General features: G+C 38.9%; 2 protein-coding genes across 8 annotated transcripts; one reads left to right on the plus strand and one right to left on the minus strand.

Moving 5' to 3' along the window:
- Positions 1-806: 806 nt before the first annotated feature.
- btbd10b (BTB (POZ) domain containing 10b) lies at positions 807-11,891 on the plus strand. 7 transcript variants are annotated; one of them, XM_039795590.1, is made up of 9 exons: positions 807-1,073; positions 1,492-1,639; positions 2,837-3,033; positions 4,977-5,292; positions 5,473-5,575; positions 8,986-9,106; positions 9,401-9,598; positions 9,699-9,809; positions 10,855-11,891. In XM_039795590.1, the coding sequence occupies exons 2-9, from the start codon at positions 1,539-1,541 to the stop codon at positions 11,181-11,183; spliced, it is 1,476 nt and encodes a 491-aa protein (XP_039651524.1). In that variant the 5' UTR covers positions 807-1,073; positions 1,492-1,538; the 3' UTR covers positions 11,184-11,891. The 7 variants fall into 7 exon arrangements, with proteins under 7 accessions (XP_039651524.1, XP_039651526.1, XP_039651525.1 ...); XM_039795592.1 differs by having other exon boundaries at positions 2,840-3,033; XM_039795591.1 differs by having other exon boundaries at positions 807-994.
- Positions 11,892-12,527: 636 nt separating this feature from the next.
- arntl1b (aryl hydrocarbon receptor nuclear translocator-like 1b) lies at positions 12,528-16,364 on the minus strand. The gene is given in 12 exon segments (XM_039796131.1): positions 12,528-12,569; positions 12,571-12,611; positions 12,867-12,887; positions 12,890-12,964; positions 13,141-13,178; positions 13,180-13,296; positions 13,704-13,791; positions 13,920-14,041; positions 14,283-14,373; positions 14,376-14,407; positions 14,554-14,659; positions 16,268-16,364. Coding segments are annotated over 12 exon segments (870 nt in total).
- Between the last annotated feature and the right edge of the window lie 5,771 nt (positions 16,365-22,135).

Raw genomic sequence — 22,135 nt, forward strand, 5'->3', positions numbered from 1 at the left:
CAGCTACCATCCACCAGCCACCACCCATTTACCAGGTCTCTGAATAACTGATAGCCTATACTAAACCTATCTATTATTTCCCATATGCTGCTCTTTTTCATGGTTTTTGAATTTCCTGTTCAAAGGTTTCTTCCATTTCATGAGGTGTAAGGATTTTGGGGAGTTTTTCCTGATTGTATAGAGTGAGAGCTAAGCTGATCTACGTGACTCTATTCTGAAACCATACTCCAAAGTAGTGATTAAAATTATCAGCACTTTTTAATTAATTGCAATTATATCTGTAAATGTAAATATAATCATTTGATCCAAACATATTTAGAAAATTAGATCTTCTAGCAAAATACTTCCAACCGGGTGCCCGGATAGATCAGTTGGTAGAAAGAGGCGGCCATATATAGAGGTTAACTCCTCGTCGCAGCGGCCACTGGTTTGACTCTGACCTGCTGCCCTTTGCTGCATGTCATCCCCCCTCTCTCTCCCCTTTCATGTCTTCAGCTGTCCTGTCAATAAAGGCCTAAAAATGCCCAAAAAATTATCTTAAAAAAATATATATATACTTTCAACCATATCTATTTAATTATTTAATTTGTCTAATTTCTAATTTTCCTTTTTCTCCATGGCTGTTTATATCCTATGATGCATGTTTATTTCCTCATGTGTTTAGGCGTATCTTTTTATGCTTTTGTATGTGCCATAGGTAGCTTATGTGCTTAGGCTACAGGCTACATTTTCAAGTGGACAAAAAAACTAAAACATATCGCCCACACGCAACATCTCGCGAGAATTCAACAATTGATTCCTTTTTAGGAAATAGTAAAAATACCAGCTGTTGAAAACAAATCGATCACATTCAAAGCAGTTTCATTTTCAAATCCAATTCACTTTCCAGACAACGCTACAGTAATGTAATGAGCAAGTTTATCGACAGCTAATCTAGCTATCTTTGAGTGCGTCAGTACGTCAAGAAACGATCGTCACGTCGGACGTCAGCCTGGTGAGTGTTTTGAAGGGAGATGGCTGGTTAGCTGGTGAAAGATTGGGATTACACTACAACGGAAAACGTAACCAACTAGGTAGCTATTCTTTATATTTTGCCATGTCTACCTAGAATATAACAACCTTTATGCCAGTACTGTTGGGACAAGTCCACTAGCCACACAGCTGTCCCAGAATATTATGTTTATAGTGTTGTATCGTACCGCTAGCAACGCCAGCTAATGTTAGCTAGCTAGCTAGGTATGCTAACGCAGCAAACTAGCTAGCTAATCTAATCGTAGGTTGACCGAGCCTGACAGCAACGTTGACCAGATTTAGTTCTGAGATGGGTAAAACTCATCTGACCATTTAACGACAACCGCGTCGCCCAGCTTCGTTTACAATCAAATCGACAGCATTGACAAACTATTTTGTTAGCTGACAGCTGCTAGCCCGTAGTTTTGTAAGGAGCTGATCAGGGGATCGAACTGACTTGTTGATTTCGCCATCAACTAGATTATGAACGTTGAAAGATCCAGACCATACTCCCCCCTGTTTGGGTGATGGAAGCACGTCTGCATTCATATGACAGTAACTCCAGTGACACCGAAAACTGGGAACGAAACGCAACAAGCCGACCTCGCAAACTCTGCAAGCATTCGAGGTGAGCCATCTGAAAATTCCCAGACCTCCGGGGAAGAGTTCATGGCAGCATATTTGTGTCAATCACTGTTAAGAGACAGGACTGATGCTGTATTAAATTAGTCACACATTTGTATCTTGAAATGTGAATTAATAATCTGGGATATCGTGACATTAAAGTAAAACTGATTAGGTATTGCTCAGAGATATTTCAAATATATCAGATTATAAACATACAGTATCTGTGTATCAGATTATTTATCTGTATGTTGTACATGACTCCTATACTATATCCTATGTCTTCTGGTGCTTTTACATTCTTTTTGCACTTGACTCTGTGTGTACTTCCTTCTGTAACTGTAATTACAAGGTTTGATTACACACTTCTTGTGTGATCTAAAGCTCTGGCATCTCTCATACAGTATTTGTTTTGTGTTAGATAAGACATCAAAGGTGATAGCAACACAACTTAGCTGCATTCTAAGTCTGTGTGTCACATTCTTATCACAAGCTTACAGAATGTGGTAAGTCTTGTTGTTGCATGCGTTTTAAGGCCCTTGTGTAAAGTGTAAGCTTTTACACTCCCTTAACTGTTGAATATAGTTGTGTGTAAACCAGATCATGAAGATAAACTGTGTGAAAACCCTGTTAAAGTTTAAAGGAGAATTCTGGTCGATTTTAACACGTAGCTTGGAACTAAACAGCTGAATTAGCACAACTTGTGTGCATTTCTTTCACATCTACTGCAGTTAGATTCACTGTGTTCACTCGGAAGGAATCACTTCACATGGGTAGGCACTTGTAATGACATTTTGATCATGTTAAGAGGATAAAAGCACGTTTAAAACTTGCCCTGTTTCAGCCTCCTGGGTGCAAACTGTAGCAGGAGGATAACACGGTGTAGGCAACACCGATTGTTTTTGTTTTTCTCGCTACTGACAGCACTCCAAATTTACAAACAACAGAGCTACGTGTTGAAATCTACCAGAATTCTCCTTTTAAGGGAAACCTATCCCATGTTCTGGCAGATGTATTGTTGTTTATCATACTTTGTCAACAAGTGCACACGACTGTGCACGGAAGTGGTGTGCACAACATCTGTAAAGCTCTTGAGTCTATCTACCAGAAATGGGTGTGCCTGTCTGTCATAATATGAATCAAAAACAACTTCTGGGCGAAAAAGAGAGAGGAATGTTAAGTATGCTTTTGTTTTGAAAAGCAGCAGTCAGGCCCGAGCATCTCAAGTGGAGGCAGAACAGAGGAAGATGAGCATGCATGGTGCCAGTGGAGGCTGTGACCGCTCACGTGACCGCCGCCGCTCCAGCGATCGCTCCAGAGACTCCTCACACGAGAGAGAAGGCCAGCTCACCCCCTGCATTCGCAACGTCACCTCACCCACCCGCCAACACAACAGTGGTGAGTGTGCATGGAAAGAATAGAGGGCTTATATGGATATCATGTTAGAGGTCCACAGCTCTTGGCAGCTACTGTTGAGTTGACAGCTGACTGCATTTATTAACCTGCAGCTCAGACATGATTTATATCTCTAATGTTTCTGGCTGTGAATGGATCAAGTTAGCAGTAATACACCTGTTTGTGTTTTAGACCAAGACTGCTTGTAGTCTGATCGCTTGTATACAAGTAGGGCTGCACAATCAAATCGCTTTGTGGTGCTGCGGAGATGTCCCAGCCAACTGATTGTATCCTACAGACTAAAGGCGCTGACATACTAACCCGATAATCGGCCGTTGGACAGTCTGGCGAGGTCAGCGACTCGAGTCTGTTCAGTGTGTTCCGTGCCGTCGTCAGTCTGGGGGGCTGTCGGCCTTCATTTTGGCCGACCTGACATGTTCAGTCAGAGGCAGAGCAGTCGGGACTCACCCGGAAATGGCGAGCGAAATGAGCGTCTCTCAAAATCTGACGAAAATCTTTTAAACTGACCTTTGTTGATCTGAAATGAAGACAGATTCAGCAACTGCACTTATTTCTCTCTTAAAATGTTTTCAGAAACATGTTTCAGTGAACTATTTTAGTACAATATGAGATCGTATTCTGAACAAGCCGCCGTGACAGTCTGGCTTTGAATTTCCGGAGAAAAACCCATGTGACGCGTTCGTCCAATCAGCTGCCGGTTTTCATTTTTTGGGCCACAATACAGATTAGCGCCGCCTGCTGTTATGGAGACTTATCACGTCTCGTCTGTTCGGTGTGTTCTGTGGCACTTTTTGGACCAACTCCAGGAGACTGATCAGTCCGACGGTTGGCCGTCTGGTTGGTGTATAACTGCCATAAAGAAAAATCTTTGTTTGGTACAGATCCTCGCAAAAATCACACTATAATCTTTTTTCTTTTTTTAAATGTCAATGAAAATGAGAATAATGATACAAAAATGATCATTCCCTCCAATATCGTGAGTCATATCGCAATTGCACTATCAGTCAAAATAATCACAATTAAAATTCTTCCTCATATCGTACAGCTCTAGATACAAGGCACATGTTCTGAGTTGGGTCCATTTTTTAGTCTGGTTGTTTTAGATCAGATATTACTAGCAGTGGACCGCTACTGAAATGCATGCCAAAGGCTCAATGGTGTTTTAAGCCCCAACAAATGAAGGCAGCGCTGCGACCGTAACTCTTGCCAAGGGGGTAAGCCTCTTTCCACAACGCATACCTCCTATGGCGCCATTTGATGCTACCTAGCTCTCTGTTAGCATTCCATTGACTGCCATTCATTTTTACGTCACTTTGACAGTGTTTAAAGACTTTATTTGTCCATAGTTTATTTCTAAAGAAACACAACGTATTGTGCCGCTGGTATATTTGAATGTCACGATTGTGTCATAACCACACGACTTACTGTCACATAGTAGAGTGCCTTCCATGCAGCGCTGCCTGGAAGATTACATTACATGTCATTTAGCAGACGCTTTTATCCAAAGCGACTTACAATTGCTATACATGTCAGAGGTCGCACACCTCTGGAGCAACTAGGGGTTAAGTGTCTTGCTCAGGGACACATTGGTTGGTGTATCGCAGTGGGAATCGAACCCAGGCTCCCACACCAAAGGCATGTGTCATACCCACTGCGCCATGACCACCCCTAGATGACGTTTGGAGCTTAAAACACCAAACACCATGCCAAAGATGGTCACAAATCTGATTTCTCAAGCATGCATGAATAAGAATTAAAAAAAATACTAAAACACCCCAATCAAGCTGCAAAATGGTAGAAAATTAACTGTATGTCAATAATTAAGTTGTTAAATGTTTCTGATGGGATGTTTGCTTGGTTTGTGTCTTTAGTTAAAAGGGAAAATAGTCCTTTTGTTAGTCATTGTTCTGCCTGTCTGTGTGTAGACCGTGAACGAGATGGTGGCCCATCATCGAGGCCCAGTAGCCCACGGCCTCAGAGAGTCTCTCCCAGCGGCTCCAGCAGCAGCGGGGTGGTGAGCAGTCGCAACAGCAGCCTGTCAAGTATTGAAGGCACCTTCAAGAGCTTGGGAGTTGGAGACATGGTTTTTGTCTATGAGAATCCCAAGGAGGGAGCAGCAGGTGCCACTGTGGGAAACCGAAACATTCGGACCTCAGAAAGAGTCACTCTAATCGTTGACAACACACGCTTTGTAGTAGATCCTTCCATCTTCACTGCACAACCCAATACCATGTTGGGCAGGTAGAGTATACTTTGACCGTCATTATTATCTGTCATTATTTATTATTGTGACAATAACTGAAAGTATTTTACTAATCGGCAGCAATGTATGTACTCAATGTATATGCATATAAATGTAGGTATAAAAATGCTATGGAAATTCTGTTGTTCAGAAAATAAACCACTGTGTCTTGATTTTAGAATGTTTGGATCTGGAAGAGAACATAATTTCACACGACCCAACGAGAAGGGAGAGTACGAGGTGGCTGAGGGCATTAGCTCAACTGTTTTCCGAGCAATTCTGGTCAGTCTCTCTCTAACATTTTCTCTGTTTCAATGATGTATCAATGATGGTAGACTAAAAATTAGAAACACCTCACAGTATAACACAATACAGTTCAACAGCATCACAAACTACAGTCTTCAAAATAACAATAAAAGCTACACCCCTCTAAGATTGTGTCAACAAAAACTGAACATGAAGGTGGGATTTATAGCAGGGCTGTTGTACGTTGCCTGCATGACATTTAGCTAGGTGCATCTAAGAAACTTGCGACTGATAGTATATGTTCAAACTATTATCAGACTAATTGCAGGAAAGTTTGATTTACTTTATGATACAGTGAGGCTACATTTGCATTGCTACGTTTTGGTTTTTAAAGGTCCCATGGCATGAAAATTTCACTTTATGAGGTTTTTTAACATTAATATGCGTTCCCCCAGCCTGCCTATGGTCCCCCAGTGGCTAGAAATGGCGATAGGTGTAAACCGAGCCCTGGGTATCGTGCTCTGCCTTTGAGAAAATTAAAGGTCAGATGGGCCGATCTGGAATCTTGCTCCTTAGGTCATAAGGAGCAAGGTTACCCCCCCTTTCTTTGCTTTGTTCGCCCAGAGAATTTAGCCCACTCATGAGAGAGAGACATCGTGGCAGTTGGTCAAGGCCACACCCCCACCCTCCACCTTGCCCCCCCTCTCTCCTCCTCAATAGCTACAGAGACAAAAATGTCACATACTAAGGAAAGCTCATTGTGGGACTGGCTCTAGTGGCTGTAATTCTGCACCAAGGCTGAATTTCGGGAAAGAGACTTGAGATACAGTATTAGGGGACCACTAAGGTCTATATAGAAGCATCCAAAGAGCACCAAGTCATGGGACCTTTAAGCAGAGTTTTGAGCCAAAAGCGATCTCCGTGCACACAAGTGTTTTTAGCTCCGGTAGAAGAACTAACCTTGTTTAAAGCTGCAGTAGGTAAGATTGTGAAGATCCAGGACTTCACCAACAAATTTGAACATCAACAACTTCTCAGTCCCTCCCCCCTTTCTGCTGTAGCCCAAACCATCTCCTAAGCCCCTCCCACACAACGGAGTTTGACAGAACTGCCGGCATGTCAGACATGTTCAATAACTAAACACTAACACAACGTTAACTTTACTCACCAACAGTAAAACGATGCTAACTAGCAGGCTACCGTTAGCCATTTCAGCATCATATCAGACCGAGCGCTGTGCAAACGTTACTATTATCCTCACCAACGTAGCTTTGTGGACTTTTGACTACTAATAACCAAGTGAAAGATAAATCATTCATTGTAATTATGTTACCTGTCGAGAAGAAATGTGGCTACATCTGCATCGTTCTTCAGATCTTTAAAATCCCGCAGCTCACGGCACCTCTGAAAAGCCTCTCCAATATTCACCGGAGTTTTGGGAAACCTTTCTGCAGCTCGTGCGCGGGGGGGAGGGGAGAACGCTCTTATATGCGTGTACGTGCCTGAGCAGTGATTGACAGGCAGATAGACACCCCCCTGTGGCCCTGATTGGAGAAAATCAACCGGGAGCAGTGGAATTTTGCCAATGGCACTACAGGCTGTAGGAGGTGCCAGAGGAGTTTTTTATTTTTATTTTACATAATTCATGTAGTTCTACTGGAACATAGGGTCAGTTTTAGCAAATATGACAGAAAGTTAGTTTTATAAGACTTACCTACTGCATCTTTAAACTAACAAGCCCAAACCGCATATCTCGTGAACATTCTCGTATACTGGGCATGAGCGTGCCGGGGTAAACAGGAGGCAGCATGTATACTCCTCCCATTGCTGGTAGTTGCCATGGTAACGTTAGTAGCTTAACCTCAGACAGCAAGATGTCATGACCGATAAGACCCAATTAGGTGGCGAAACGTTGGCATCAGTGTTGGTGTTTCCAAAGGTCTCCGTTTGCGGCCGTTGAGACTGCAACACAACCCCGGAGATTCCAAAACAGGGTCAGAAGTGTTTTTAAATTTCTCCGGTTTAGGGAGCAGTGTGAATGCGAGGTGTAAACCTAGCTATAGCTATTTGTTTTTAAACCAAAACGTAGCAATGTAAATGTAGCCTGGAAAAGATGCATCTGGTGACTTCTTAGAAAAGGTGAGGTAGATGATGATGTCAGATTCGTTTTGTCTTGCATCACAGACCAACCCTATTTGACATTCATAATTGAAAAAAATACATTAAACTATAGTACAACATGAAAAAATTCAGCTGCACACATTTTATTTAATTGCTTGACATTTAGTATCACACATACATACAACATATATTAACAGTCTTAAAGCAACTAGCATGTACATCTCATTTCCTGGCGGCCTAGTCAGAACCCATCTTGATACAGTTTGACCGATTGAGTATAAATGAGTTCAGTAACCTGTAAAGTCTAACTTGTGGAGCTCTAAATTTTCTATCAGATGGCAAAATGCTTTTCCAAAGTAAGATGCTGTTACAGAAGTTTCTAAACCAGATCATTTATATCATAATATGTCTTCTATATAGTTTACGATAGATTATCAGTGTGTTGTCTTGCAAGATTTTGTTGTGGCTCGCAGAAAAAAATACACCAGGCACTGAAACAGTCGCTCCAGATTGTGAGCTGTGGTGCAGCATATGCTGTATGAAAGGCACAATTGCTTGTCAGCTTAACAGCATTTCCCAGCCGTTCGCGTTGCTTCAGCCGCTGGTGAAAGATAAACTCAAAATAACAAAAAGTAGTAGGCTTACACATTATGAGGAAAGGAGAAATCCTCTTTGAATTAGAACCATCTGAAAGTAGCACAACGAAACGATGCAACGATGGAACTTAAGTTTCACTTTCGGTTTCCGGTGGATATATTAACGTCTGTGCACTGAAGAGAGCAGAGAGTGAAGTAAAACAGTGAAGTGAGGTGGTAGTAAATGTAGTGTCCACGAATAAATGCCGCAGTTCACCAATACCAACATTTAAAGCTGAGGTTCATAATTGTCATGGGCTGAAGCCTGGGTCTTGTCTGTTTAACAAAGTAACATTAATTAGAGAATAACACTTTGGATGAGTTCTCCAGAACAATAACTTGTTTGAAATAGCATGATTACATGTCCTCAATTATTTGTCAGAAATATAATCTTTACCATGTCATGCGATATGCTACTTCAGTTTACCACAAACAAATCTTACTGGGACCACTACAGATGAACACTTAATATCTACTGTATATTCACATTATAGACACCACTGCGGACTATCCCTGTAACAATTTTACCACAGTTAAGCATAATGACCATGCCATATTGTAGGTTTTGACCTGGTCTTGTGTTTAGGTTTGGGCACTTGATTATTTTATGTGCATTTCATATTATGAGTTAATGGATTAACACAGTGTTTAAAATGGCTGCCTTCTATGTGATTTCTGTCTAATTGACAGGATTACTACAAATCTGGGATAATCCGCTGTCCTGATGGAATCTCCATCCCTGAGTTGCGGGAGGCGTGTGACTATCTATGCATCTCCTTTGACTACAGCACCATCAAATGCAGAGACCTTAGTGAGTATTTTCTCTGGGGGACTGAAGCTGTGTGTGTTACCCATTAACGGTGGCAGTTTGAGTCAGCTTTAAGAGACACAGCATGGCTGCCTTGTCAGTTGTCACAGTCTACAGTCTTACAAAAAAAGTGCAAAATGACAAATGTATTCTATCATCTATTCTATCTATCAGGTAGCAAGGTTTTTATTAATGGCCTCTAAGGCTTTAGACGAGTTTAACCCGTGGTGGAGAGTTCTGAGAGCCAGTTTGAATTGGGTAACACTTTCTAACCGATACAGTCTCCTTTATTATCAGGTGCCCTGATGCATGAGCTGTCTAATGATGGAGCTCGGAGGCAATTTGAGTTTTACCTGGAGGAAATGGTTCTGCCTTTGATGGTGGCCAGTGCCCAGAGCGGAGAGAGGGAATGTCACATTGTAGTCCTTACTGATGATGATGTGGTTGACTGGGACGAAGAATATCCACCACAAATGGGAGAAGAGTATTCACAGAGTGAGTACACACTAATACAAAAGACAGACACACAGGTCTGCACATATACAAAAGACAGATATGTGATTAAGAAATGTTGTTTTGGTTCTTCTCTTTGCAGTCATCTACAGCACAAAACTGTACAGATTTTTCAAGTATATTGAGAACCGAGATGTTGCCAAATCAGTTTTAAAGGAGAGAGGATTAAAGAAAATAAGACTGGGCATTGAAGGTAAGTTGAACTCTCTAATGATGATGGTGATGGTTTAAATCTGCTTCATCTAGCCAATTTTTAAAGATCAGTTAAGGGAAACAAGGTTAAAGTGTCCAAAGTTATGACCTGGTTAAAAAGTGAATTTTCTTTGGTATGGGATTGGATGTGTTTGTTGTCTACTGGATACCAGAACAGTATCTTGTCTTATCTGGGTATTTTACCGACTTGAAACTAGATCCAAAATAAATCTAGCCTTCAAAACCCAACCCTGGTCGTATTATAGTAGAGTATATATTACTTCTAAGCACTGAAACATTATTAGTGTGTTGAGCATTTCACCTCCTCGTTGATTAGCGCTTGTAAAAAATTATAGGTTAGGGGCAGAATCACGTGTAATACTAAGTTTGTGGTTTACCTGTTTAAATGTCAATGTCATTTGTGTTATGTTGGGAAAACAAAAAGAGAGTTACAAACCAGAATCTGTGAACACAAGGGTTTTATTTGTAATCATGATGAGAAATCATCGGTGACCAGGCACTTTAACAGTCAGAACCACACTACATGGGCATTGAAACAGTAAAGATGCCACAGAGAGGTAGAAATAGGGACAGAATCTTTCTCCAAAGGGAGGCAATTAGATACACCTACTTAACACCCTCATTCCCAATGGAATGAATGAGGAGATTTAATTTGCTTGTTTCTTATGAATTGGTGACTTCCCTGTCTTTTAATTTTATTCATTTCATTTGTGTTTTTCTCATCATTCTGACTTGTGTAGCTTACTGTGTCTGGATAGGTTGTGGCTCCCTCTGTTGGGATGTTAGTTGATGTGCTGGTTGTGTAGTGTTTGTAGTAGTTTGAGATTGCCTGAATTTCAAACAAGCCGAAGAAGGGCCTCTTGCCCGAAACGTCCGTGTGGCAATAAAAAGTATTAATTGGAGTGCTGTCCAAATTACTTTTATATATGATTAGCTCTTGTCCCATCATTTTGGTGTTATTGTATTCTAGGTGAACAGGACTAGGAAAAACTGATCTAATAATTTGTCCACACTGTCTTTGGCAGGCTACCCTACATATAAAGAGAAAGTCAAAAAACGACCAGGAGGTCGTCCAGAGGTCATTTACAACTATGTCCAGAGGCCCTTTATCCGCATGTCCTGGGAGAAGGAAGAGGGTAAAAGCCGCCATGTGGACTTCCAGTGTGTCAAGTCCAAGTCCATCACTAACCTGGCGGCAGCAGCAGCAGACATCCCCCAGGACCAGCTGGTGATGCACCCTGGCCCTCAAGTGGATGAACTGGACATCCTACCTAATCACCCACCTAGTGCGAATCACTACAGCAACAACTACAGCAACGAGCCTGACCCTGATGCACCTTCACCTGCTGTCTGAGGACACACCGGTCCTCTTTCAATGCCTCTGCCCCTCTCCTATTCCTCTAGTCCTTCTCCCAGCATGCTGCAGCAAGGAGCGCCAGGGGCACCATAACCATATTGCCTTGACACCTCCATTGCAGCCTTAGAGCCTCAAGAACCTGGTTGACTGTAGAAAAAGGAATACGAGGGACTTAAGACTGTTTAAAGGAAGAGTTCACTATTATTTTTGTTTTTGTTTTTTACTTGACCAAAGGAATTTATTTTTCTGTTTTGAAAAAAAAAAAAAAATCTGTAAAACACTTAATATTAACATTATTATTTACAATGTTATTGTATCTTAACTTGATGGGTTTGGCTGTGCACTCTTGTGGTGTCACTGTTTTCTCACAGGGTTTTATTTCACTGATAATATTGATTTTGATTCTCTTGGGTGGCCTAACTACTAAACATAGTTTGGGGAAAATGTGATTTTCTGGTCATGGAGAAAATCAGTTATCAACGCATAATGTCATGATATCCAGTTGAACTCCTCTCAGATGTCTTTTAATCTTGTAATTGGGTATGTAGTCATTGGCTGGATCTGATAGGTGATGTTATGCTCCTCCCACAGCCAGGATATTAAGCAGAGCACAGGCTGTTGTGGTCAGAATTTTTTTTGTGCAAAGCTTGAAATTGTTGTTAAAAACATTAAACGTAAAATCATCAATTAAATACATCAAAATAACATTATTGTATATTCAATCCTTAATTGTAAAACCTGTTAATAGTTTAGGACCTGTGAAAGGAGTGATCACACTAATGTGATGAATAAGAAGGGAATGAAGTGAGTGAAAAGTGATCATACACAGATCATACATCTTACACAGAATGGATCACAAGCAGGCTTGGGGAGCAACGGATTACATGGAACGTTGTTATGTAATTAGGATACAAAAAAAGGCAAATGTATGCCGGTAAAGGTACAGAAAACAAAGCACCATAGTATCAGATTACAAATACATTTCGTAAAAATGTATACATACATTAGTGGTCCCCTGAGGAGTTAAGTCAAGTACAACCGCACAGAGCTATAGAGTTTTACTCTTGGTAAACTACAATATCTACAAAAATACAATATAAACATACAACACATATAAAACTAATCCTATGTTATTTGTTATTCCCAATCTGGTAATGCTTAATAAAATATATTCCATTAAATATAACACTTGAAACAGCAAATATAGAAAGAATGTCATACAACAGGAAGGTACAACATGATACATTATAAGCCAGAAAAGGTAAGTTTTACTTACACTACTACAGTATTGGTAGAGACAATGTACTCCACTTCTTTGGTCCAAGGCTTTTTCAAACCGATTCATCGGCTTCTTAGTGTGATGAATGAGCCATCTTTTATTTTTTAACTTGTAGCAGTTTGTATTGATCTTCTCTCTTTGCAGCACTTAAAATGGACATGGACAGAGGGGGACAAGGACAGGTAATGGATGAAGTGTCCAGAGGTAAGATGAACTACAACACTATTTTCACCCATTGCAGCAAACCACTGTAATTCCACCAGAGCAGATCAGGCTGGCATACATTAATCACTGTAATCACTGTACATGGACAGCAGTCCTTGTTTTTGAGAGAGCCTTGTGTACTGTACATGTGAGCAATAACAGTTAATCAAGTGTTGTCCCTTCTGTAAGATGCATACCTTGCCTGTGACATTCTGGTTACATTCTTCATGAAAGTATTCGTAAAATGTAGTTCCCAGCAGCTCTTGAGGTAAATAAGCCAAAATGGCAGTGGCCCCTTACAAAATAGAAAAGAGTATTATTTAATGTATTGTCTTTCAATATATTTTAGTGATGTTGGGTAATTTAACGATTAGGAAGTGAAATCCAAGCATTACTATCTGTAGCATGATTGATAAGAGGTGTAGGCGTCACATAAACTTTTTGTGATTTGATTTTGTGATAAAACTCACCTTTGATCTACAAAGGCAAACTTCCCGTCAATGGCATGACATGACAAACTCCACAGGCTTGACCTTGTGGGGATTCTGCGGCGGCTGAGAACCAGTGTGAGGATGCAACCGACCAATAGCCACCAGACAGCTCAAGATACATCCATCATTGTCCGGTAGAGATGTTCCTATACCACCTCCGATACTGCCTAAAACGCTGGTATCGGGAAGTACTGGAGTTTATGCACCGATCCGATACCACGTAATAAAGCCCTAAAGAAAATCTATGTTAAAGTAGTTTATTTATGTTCTTTTTCCGTTATAACTGACTGTCAAACTGGATAATAAAAGAAAGTTCTACGGCATTCATTGTTTGTGTTTGTTCATGTTTCACAAAGAGTTTAACCTGAGCCAGACAGACAACAAAGATAGAAATAATGTCACACTACATACAGCGATAGTAGTATACAGCTGTTAAAACATAATAAAATATATGACACACTAGTATCGGATCGGCCGATACGCAAGTTCAGGTATCGGTATCGGGAAGCAAAAAATTGTATCGGGCCATCTCTATTGTCTGGCTCGTTATTTTCATCCAGATCCACCTCAGTGGGGGGCCAACTATTTAAGTTACCAGTGCTGTGAATGGTGCAGAAGCCTTTCCAATCTGCTGTGGATAAAGAAAACATTTTCAGGTGTATTCTAAAATGATAAGCAACACTGATGTGTGAGCATTAGACTTGATAAATCAACAGAACACAAATTATTGGTTCAATGGATACTGTGGGCACTAAGCACAATTCTTTTTCCAGCAGCTGGAGAGAAAATCTTCATCTTCCATGTTTCGGTTGCACTTCATCCTGCAGAAAAATGAGCGTCTCATCCCAGAACAGTCATGAAGAACTTGGACTGATATGTGTCTTCACGACAAAGACCACCTGGAAATAAAGAATTAAAAAAATGTAACTATCTAGTGGAACTAGATAACAGTATAATTGTATTGTACTATAGGACATCAAATACATACCTACTAGTACCAAAATATAGGCATAGGGGAAAGGACTTTAGATTTAGAATTTAAGGTAAATAATTATGTAAGTTGTTTGGATGAATTATCCTGCGTTTGTTTGCATAAATATTAACTGAAATTATCTAAGGCACTCTTATTGTGGATTACTTTTTGAATTGGTGAGTTCCTTTTGTGCTGCTGTTATTGCTGAGGATATCTGCTCCTTGACTGTGGAAATATCTTAGGATGCAGGTAATCAAACAGGCTCTGACCCATTCTCGAGACAAACAGACAAAATGCAGAAGGAGTGAGGCCCATATTACACAAACAGTATCCACAGTATGCCATTCAGTCTCAAAATATACACTTAGTAAAGTCATATGTCTAGCACACTGAAGTAATATTACTGTCATTTAAAATGACAGAACAAATGAACAGCACCTACCGGGCTATATGATCTTGTATACTGATTCATAAACAAACAATGTTTTCCCTAGATCGCAGTCAACAACAAACCGAGAGCCATCAGCTACATGTGTAGTAAGACAGAGCACCAGAAGTGAAGATCACAGTTTATAACATTTAATTAATTTAAACTGAAAACCATTAAGTCAGAGCTGACCAAAGGCTCTCAGTGGCACAAAATAAGAGTGGATTTGTGGTGGGAATACACCAGAACCCCTTGTAAGAACCCCATAGTAGTAGTAGTAGAAGAAGCTTTTTCTTTGTGAAGGACCACCTTCTATTTGCCCTTAAACCTGCATTTATTGATTTTTGGCTGCTTGGGGGCAGTACAACAAACAAAACACTGACATATCATCACCTATAAGTTGATATAGTGAACATTATCATTCATTTTAAGTCATGTCAAATATTCACTTTCCTTTTAGTTCTGTTTTTACGCTCCACCAACTTCTGAGGGAAATATCTGTCTCTTTAGCTGCTAAATTCTCCACTAGGTTTACCAGCTAGTCGCTAATTTTGCTGAAGGACTCTGAAATGCTCCGTGGAGCTGAGCAGAACTAACCATCACATTTTTCTAACCATGATAAATACATTATGTATTAGTTATGTAGCTTTCATCAGTGGTTGTGGTCCTAATTGACCTTACAGAATGTTTAAGCCATGGGTGAACGCTAATGTTTATTAACTGTGCACTATGAATAGAAAAGTAACATTACACAATTCTTACAAAATTAAATGAAAAAGTGGCAGACTTTGGCACCAAAGTCTATGACCAAAATATGGCTTGTTTAATTAATTTTGTGCTGGCTAAGTGTGATAGTCAAAGCCATTTGTCAATGCACCTGTCTTACAGATGCAGCATTATTTTGTATACCAGAAGAATATAATCATAAAACATAAAACAAGTGGTATTCTGATGTCTAACACATATTTTAGGTAACTAAATGCTTTTATTCTCTTTGTCTGAATTGACATTATCCCAAAGAAGACACAGCACAATTCAACTGATCACAATGGCAAATCATAAAAACATAAAAGAACAGAGCTGAGATTTAAACCCAGGACCACATGCTGTAACAACTTGCATTTATTTGTTAATAAATCCATTACTGTGAAACATGGTCATTTTAACAACTGGACTAAATGGGCCAACAGAAAGGAAACAAAAGCTACACATATTACCAGCCAGGTGTAATGCGCAGTAAGAGTGTGTCCTCAGGAGCAGCACAATTAATTTCACATACGTGAAGAAGATTTGGGAGACCTTGATGAATTACACAGGAGCATTTAATGAATTCCAAATTGAGGAGAGAATTAAGCAGGCAGTACAGTTTAACCACGATGATTTATTGTGCAGTGCCGTCCTAACTCTCTGAAGTTCAATGTAAACAAAGATATTGCAGGCGCCTAAAACACAGATGTTTAAACCAAATACTTGAGCACAGACAGAATATGTTATGTGTTTACTTCCTCCATGACCTTGGCAGGATGCAGCACTGTCTTATCATACAGCTGGTACTTCTCCCATCATCCTTAGAGACACAGGGTTGAAGTACTCCTCTGCCTAGAAAGGTTATGAGGTTATGTTGGACATTGACCTGAATGAGACCTGGGTACCACATAGCATGAGTTCATAAGCTGGAACTTCCACCACATCCGTAGAGTGACTTACAGCTAGTGGAGCTTCCTTTCCTTTTGCGAGAGAAGTTTTTGCTGGTTGTGAAGCTTCTTAACAGGGTGGATAGTCGCGAGAGCATGAGCCTGCTCATCATATATGACGTGTCCATACTTTAATCTGTCAGGTCCATGTGGAGACGACTTCATAGAGGTGCTGCAGGTACTTCCACCATATGAGATCCAGCGGATTTCATAGAGGGAGGGGCTCTCCACACGTGATTCAGTCACTGCACACACCTGAACAAGCCAGCTAAGAATTAGATAAGATCTTTTAACCTGAGGAGTCGAAAACATGAGTTAAGAGACAGAGAGAGAGAGAGAGAGAGAGCTGATCACTTCAGCAGAGACCTCTTCTCACCACATGCCAGCAGCAGAGCGCAACAAACGGATGAAACATCTCTCTGAGAGTCTGTCTTTTTTAAACCATCAATCAAATGATTGTTAAAGGTCCCATGGCATGAAAATTTCACTTTATGAGGTTTTTTAACATTAATATGCGTTCCACCAGCCTGCCTATGGTCCCCCAGTGGCTAGAAATGGCGATAGGTGTAAACCGAGCCCTGGGTATCCTGCTCTGCCATTGAGAAAATGAAAGCTCAGATGGGCCGATCTGGAATCTTGCTCCTTATGAGGTCATAAGGAGCAAGGTTACCTCCCCTTTCTCTGCTTTGCCCACCCAGAGAATTTGGCCCACCCATGAGAGAAAGAGACATCATGGCTTTAAAATGAGAAGAGTGGCAGTTGGTCAAGGCCCCACAAACACATTTTGTATTGTCAGCTGCACACACACATCTTATTACTCCCCCAAATCTTTGGTCAAAAGTGCAGCCTGCTTCGAAAGCAGACATTTTGATTTACAACAGTAAAATCAGGTTTGACTTGAGCACGTCACAGGCACATCTGAAGATGCATGTAACCTTCTTTTTAATTAATGCCAACAATTCATGTCATGTCAATTGATTGTTACACACAACAATTAAGACTATTTGACAAAGATTTAGCTACATGTTCAAATGTGTGATGCAAATGATCAATCATTTGGAAATCAAATATGAAAGACTGAATCTGGATTGGAAGATCTGTAGTGTGGATTTAGCTGTAGGAATTTTCTAATTAAATGCTTATTCTTATATATCTTATTTGAGAAAGCAGTGGGAAGATTGGCTCAATTTCAGTCCATTGCTGTCATTGCTTATGTTGAAGTAAGTCCACTAGGAGTCTCTATGCACCAGCAGATGTCAATGTCCTGTGTCACTGTAAATGATAGTGTTAGACTTCAGCCAGTCCAGAGTCACTCCAGTTTATACACAGAGGTAATTGAGTTCAGACCATTCCCTTTCACTGCTGGGTTTACTTCAGAAACCCAGGGCTTCTGGCACAACCTCTGCTACATTACATTTATTTGGCAGATGCTTTTGTGCTTGCAACTGCATTATACTCCACTTCCTCCTTAAGTTTAGAAGATAACATCTCGGCTTGGCTGAGTCAGAAGTTCACAAAAGAAATGAACATGAACATTGATAACAAAATGGATTTTAGACAGGGCAACCTGCCTTGAATTGTTTCTGCAGTATGTGACGAGACATCATGGTCTTCATTTTAATTAGTACAGGGAAACACACAACAGACATATCATTATCGAACAGTGGTATAGAATTGGTGGTGATCAGTCTTTTAGCTACAAAGCAAACACAAAGCGTTTTTTTTTAAGCAATAGATTCACAAATGACACGCAAAACTAATTGATTTGCTTTTTGGCTGTTTTCACCTTTTTTTAACAGCTGGGCCAGGACAGGCTGTCATGTCTTCTAATTTAATATAATTCAGGCAGAGAGATGTGAACGTGCAACATTATACCTTATTTAAGTCCCACCATCTGCTCATCCTGTGGGATAAAGTGTCAGTGTACCATATACTGACGTGTAAAATCAAATTAAAAAAATGCTTGGCCTTTTTTAACGTATTGTCTGAATCCCATGTATAAGTCTTCTCTGTGATTTAACCAAATGTTGTTATTTATAGTGTTTCCCACAATGAATTGCATTTGTATTGCTTTCATTTCATAGTTCTACACACTTTAGGATTAAGAGGAATTTGCTCCTGCTAAATCAGTTTAGATTTGCTCAGCTGACATGGAATTAATATTAAAAAAATAGAATAGCCTTTAAAGTTCATTCAGCTGTTTGTTATCACAAGACACAAAATTAATTAACATTTGTGCAAATATAGGCACACAATGCAAAATGGTATTGGACTCAGTCAAATAAAAGAATCATGGATCAGGATGAGTTAAAAATGAGTTACAGTAAATGTAGATTTGGGTCTTGGTTTAAAAGATGATATGTAGCCAAGAGCTTTATGCTTCATGACCTGTTATGTTTGAGGAGGAACACTTTTGCACATAAAACTGGAGCCACATCCATCTGAATCAAATATGAAATAAACAATCCATTGCCATAAGTAAAAAATATCAAAGGCAGTTAAATTTAGTGTTGTATTCTGTGGTGTTTTTTTGTTGCCATTTCACTCTTTACTTTAAGTACATTGATTATATGACAGACATTACAAGACTAATCTTAACAGAACAATATCTAATAAAATATTTTCAATAAGAATGTACTTTTTCTACCACAATTCTTCAAAATGTTTCACGACTTAAGGCGTCTCTTACCATCCTGCTACCTGATACTTTGTACTTTTAGAAATCCTATGACCTGGATGACTGAGCATTTTTATAGACATAATGTATGTAAAACATGTACGCAACTCAGATTCTCTGTTATCTTGTGTATCACAAGGACCAAACCAGATGTCATCTAATCAGCTTTCCTGTCGGCCTATCTGTAACCAAAACATTGCAAGAAGCAATTTGTATTCTTTCCTAAAAACAAAAACAAAACATAGCAACACAATGTGAAACCAGAGATGAGGCAACAACACAAAAGGTCAAATGTCTAAGTCAGACAAAAGTAATCCGAGACCAAAAATGCTAATGGGAAGATTGAGTGTACCGTATCAGAACACCCATCAAATTAAAGGCTTCATACTTTGCTGCTTTGGAATATAACTGTGTTAATGTGTTCATAATGTCAGTTATGCTTATAGTAGGTGCATTTCAGCTGTATGATAATTATTGCCTCAGTCTTACAGACATTTTTAAGTAATTAATGAGAACTCCTGATGGAAAAAGACCTGTGGCAACTGGGATCAGATGATGACTAAAGTCTTGTTATAGTCTGTCTAGGTCACACTGGTGAAAACTGTTTGGCTGTTGAATTAAAGCGACTGAATCACACGGTTTATCTGATAAAAAACTAGTCAAAACAAAATCTTGAATGGATGCTTTTGTCCACAGCTAAATGCTTGTAGTCATCTCACTATTTCTTTTTTTTTAATCATCTGACACATTTCATTTATTCTTTTTGCTAAAGTATGTAGTATAATGTGTTATTTTACTTTCAATTACTGTAATAATGTAATGTGTATTTACATAATGTATCAATATAAAGCTTCAAAACATACTGAAATTGTACTGTGCTGGTACTCCAAAGTAGGAGTTCTTCAGTACTTGAGTACTACAGCCAGACAGAAGAAGCTGCCAGTGGCCACCTTTCATGTAATAAAAAAATCCCAGTATCTGTAAATCACTTTATTGCTTCAGAATGTTTTTTTATTGAGTCAAAGATTATTGTACAGACAGTAACCTAGTCAAGTCAATGCTCATTTTTGTAGAAAGGTGTAAGTACGATTACAATCATTAATCTGTATATAGAATATTTGGTACAGAAACACACACATAAGAGAGCTTCATTTCCCCATACACTTCCCATTCCTTGACCTACTACTCTTACTCATCTATCTCACTCAAGAGATACAGTACAACACTGCGTATATGTATTCTACAACTTTCACTGTGACAGGTATAACACGAAGGGCTGCCAAGTTTTACTGTATTGTGCTAGTTTGTCCTTCATTGTGTTAATGCTGTTTCAGCAGCATTCACAGTATTGTTATCTGATTCTTCAGTACAATTTCCAGTCGCCTACTAATTCTGCAAATTTTCAGCAACAAAAAACATTCAAATATCAAAATGTTCAGCACTTTAACAACATCACTTTTTTCAACATACTATACTATGACTTTTGTCGGCATACTATTCTATAACTTTTTTCAACATACTATTCATATATCATATTCTATGACTTTTTTATCACTTTTTTCGACATACTATACCATGACTTTATCACTCTTTTTGACATACAATACTATGTTTTTTTTGACATACTATACTATGAGTTTTTTCAACATACTATACTGAGCCTTTTTATCACTTTTTTTCGACATACCATACTATGACTTTTAAAAAGGCCTTTTTCGACTTTTTTTTGCTATTACTGTTTTTGACATGCTTTCTTTGGTGGCACACTGGCTCAGTGGTTAGCACTGCTTCCCACAGGCAACCAGCAAATAGTCAATACAGACTGTGACCCAGGTTTAATACCCAGTCCAGGCTGGCCCTCTTTAGAATTTTTTTTTGACATACTACACTTTGACTTTTTAATGGCTTTTTTCGACATACTATACTATAACTTTTTTTCAACATACACACTGAATTATTTATCACTTTTGCCGAAAATGCAATACTATGACTTTTGTAGACATACTATACTATGACTTTTCGATATACTACACTATGATTTTTTTTAAACATTCTATACTATGACTTTTTTTCGACATACCATACTATGACTTTGTTATAACTTTCTTTGACATACTATACCATGACTTTTTTTATCACTTTTTTTGACATACTATACTTTGACTTTTTCGGCATATCATACTCTGACATTTTAATGGATTTAAAAAAAATACTATACTATGTCTTGATAATTTTTTTTCAACATACTTTGCTATTACTGTTTTTAACATAAGTTCATTGGAGGCACAGTGGCTCAGTGGTTAGCACAGCTCCCAACAGGCAATCAGCAAGTAGTTACCGTGCGCTCTGACCCAGGTTCATTACCCAAACTCATTACATTTTTCATGATGTTTTTTTTACATACAATACTATAACTTTTTTGACATACTACACTTTGACTTTTTAATCGATATACCATACTATGACTTTTTGTCACTTTTTTCAACAAACTATACTATGAATTTGTTATCACTTTTTATATACTATGACTTTTTATGTACTATACTATGATTTTTTAAACATTCTATAATCTATACTTTGACTTTTTTCAACATACTATACTATGACTTTATCACTTTTTTTGACATACTATACAATTACTTTTTGATATACTATACTATGATTTTTTTAAACATTCTATTTTTTTTTATTCTATTTGTCACTTTTTTTCGACATAGTATACTATGGCTTTTTTCGACACACTATGCTTTTACTGTTTTTAACATAAGTTTCTTGGTGGCACACTGGCTCCGTGGTTAGCGCAGCTGCTGACAGGCAACTGACAAGTATTCACTGCAGACTCTGACACAGGTTTAATACAGTCCAGGCTGGCCCTTTTAATGAAGTTTTTTTCGACATACAATATGATGACTTTTTTGACATCTACACTTTGAATTTTTAATGGCTTTTTTCAACATACTATACTATAACTTTGTTATCAGTTTTTTATAAAATACTATACTGTAACTTTTGTCAACGTACACACTATGACTTTTATCGACATGCTATACTATGACTTTTTTCAACATACTATACCATGACTTTATCACTTTTTTTGACATACTTTGACTTTTTTATCACTTTTTTCAACATACTATACTATGACAATTTTTGATAAACTATGCAATGCTTTTTTCAACATACTATACTTTGACTTTTTACAAC

This window comes from Perca fluviatilis, chromosome 3, assembly GCF_010015445.1.
Source record: "Perca fluviatilis chromosome 3, GENO_Pfluv_1.0, whole genome shotgun sequence".
Lineage (NCBI taxonomy): Eukaryota > Metazoa > Chordata > Actinopteri > Perciformes > Percidae > Perca > Perca fluviatilis.

What these genes read in the sequence shown, in the direction of transcription:
- btbd10b (XM_039795590.1), top strand. Translation starts at nt 1,539, where the DNA reads ATGGAAGCACGTCTGCATTCATATGACAGTAACTCCAGTGACACCGAA. An exon ending in AAACTCTGCAAGCATTCGAG is followed by an intron (nt 1,640 to 2,836) that starts GTGAGCCATCTG and finishes TGTTTTGAAAAG; the next exon opens with CAGCAGTCAGGCCCGAGCAT. An exon ending in CATCAAATGCAGAGACCTTA is followed by an intron (nt 9,107 to 9,400) that starts GTGAGTATTTTC and finishes CTTTATTATCAG; the next exon opens with GTGCCCTGATGCATGAGCTG.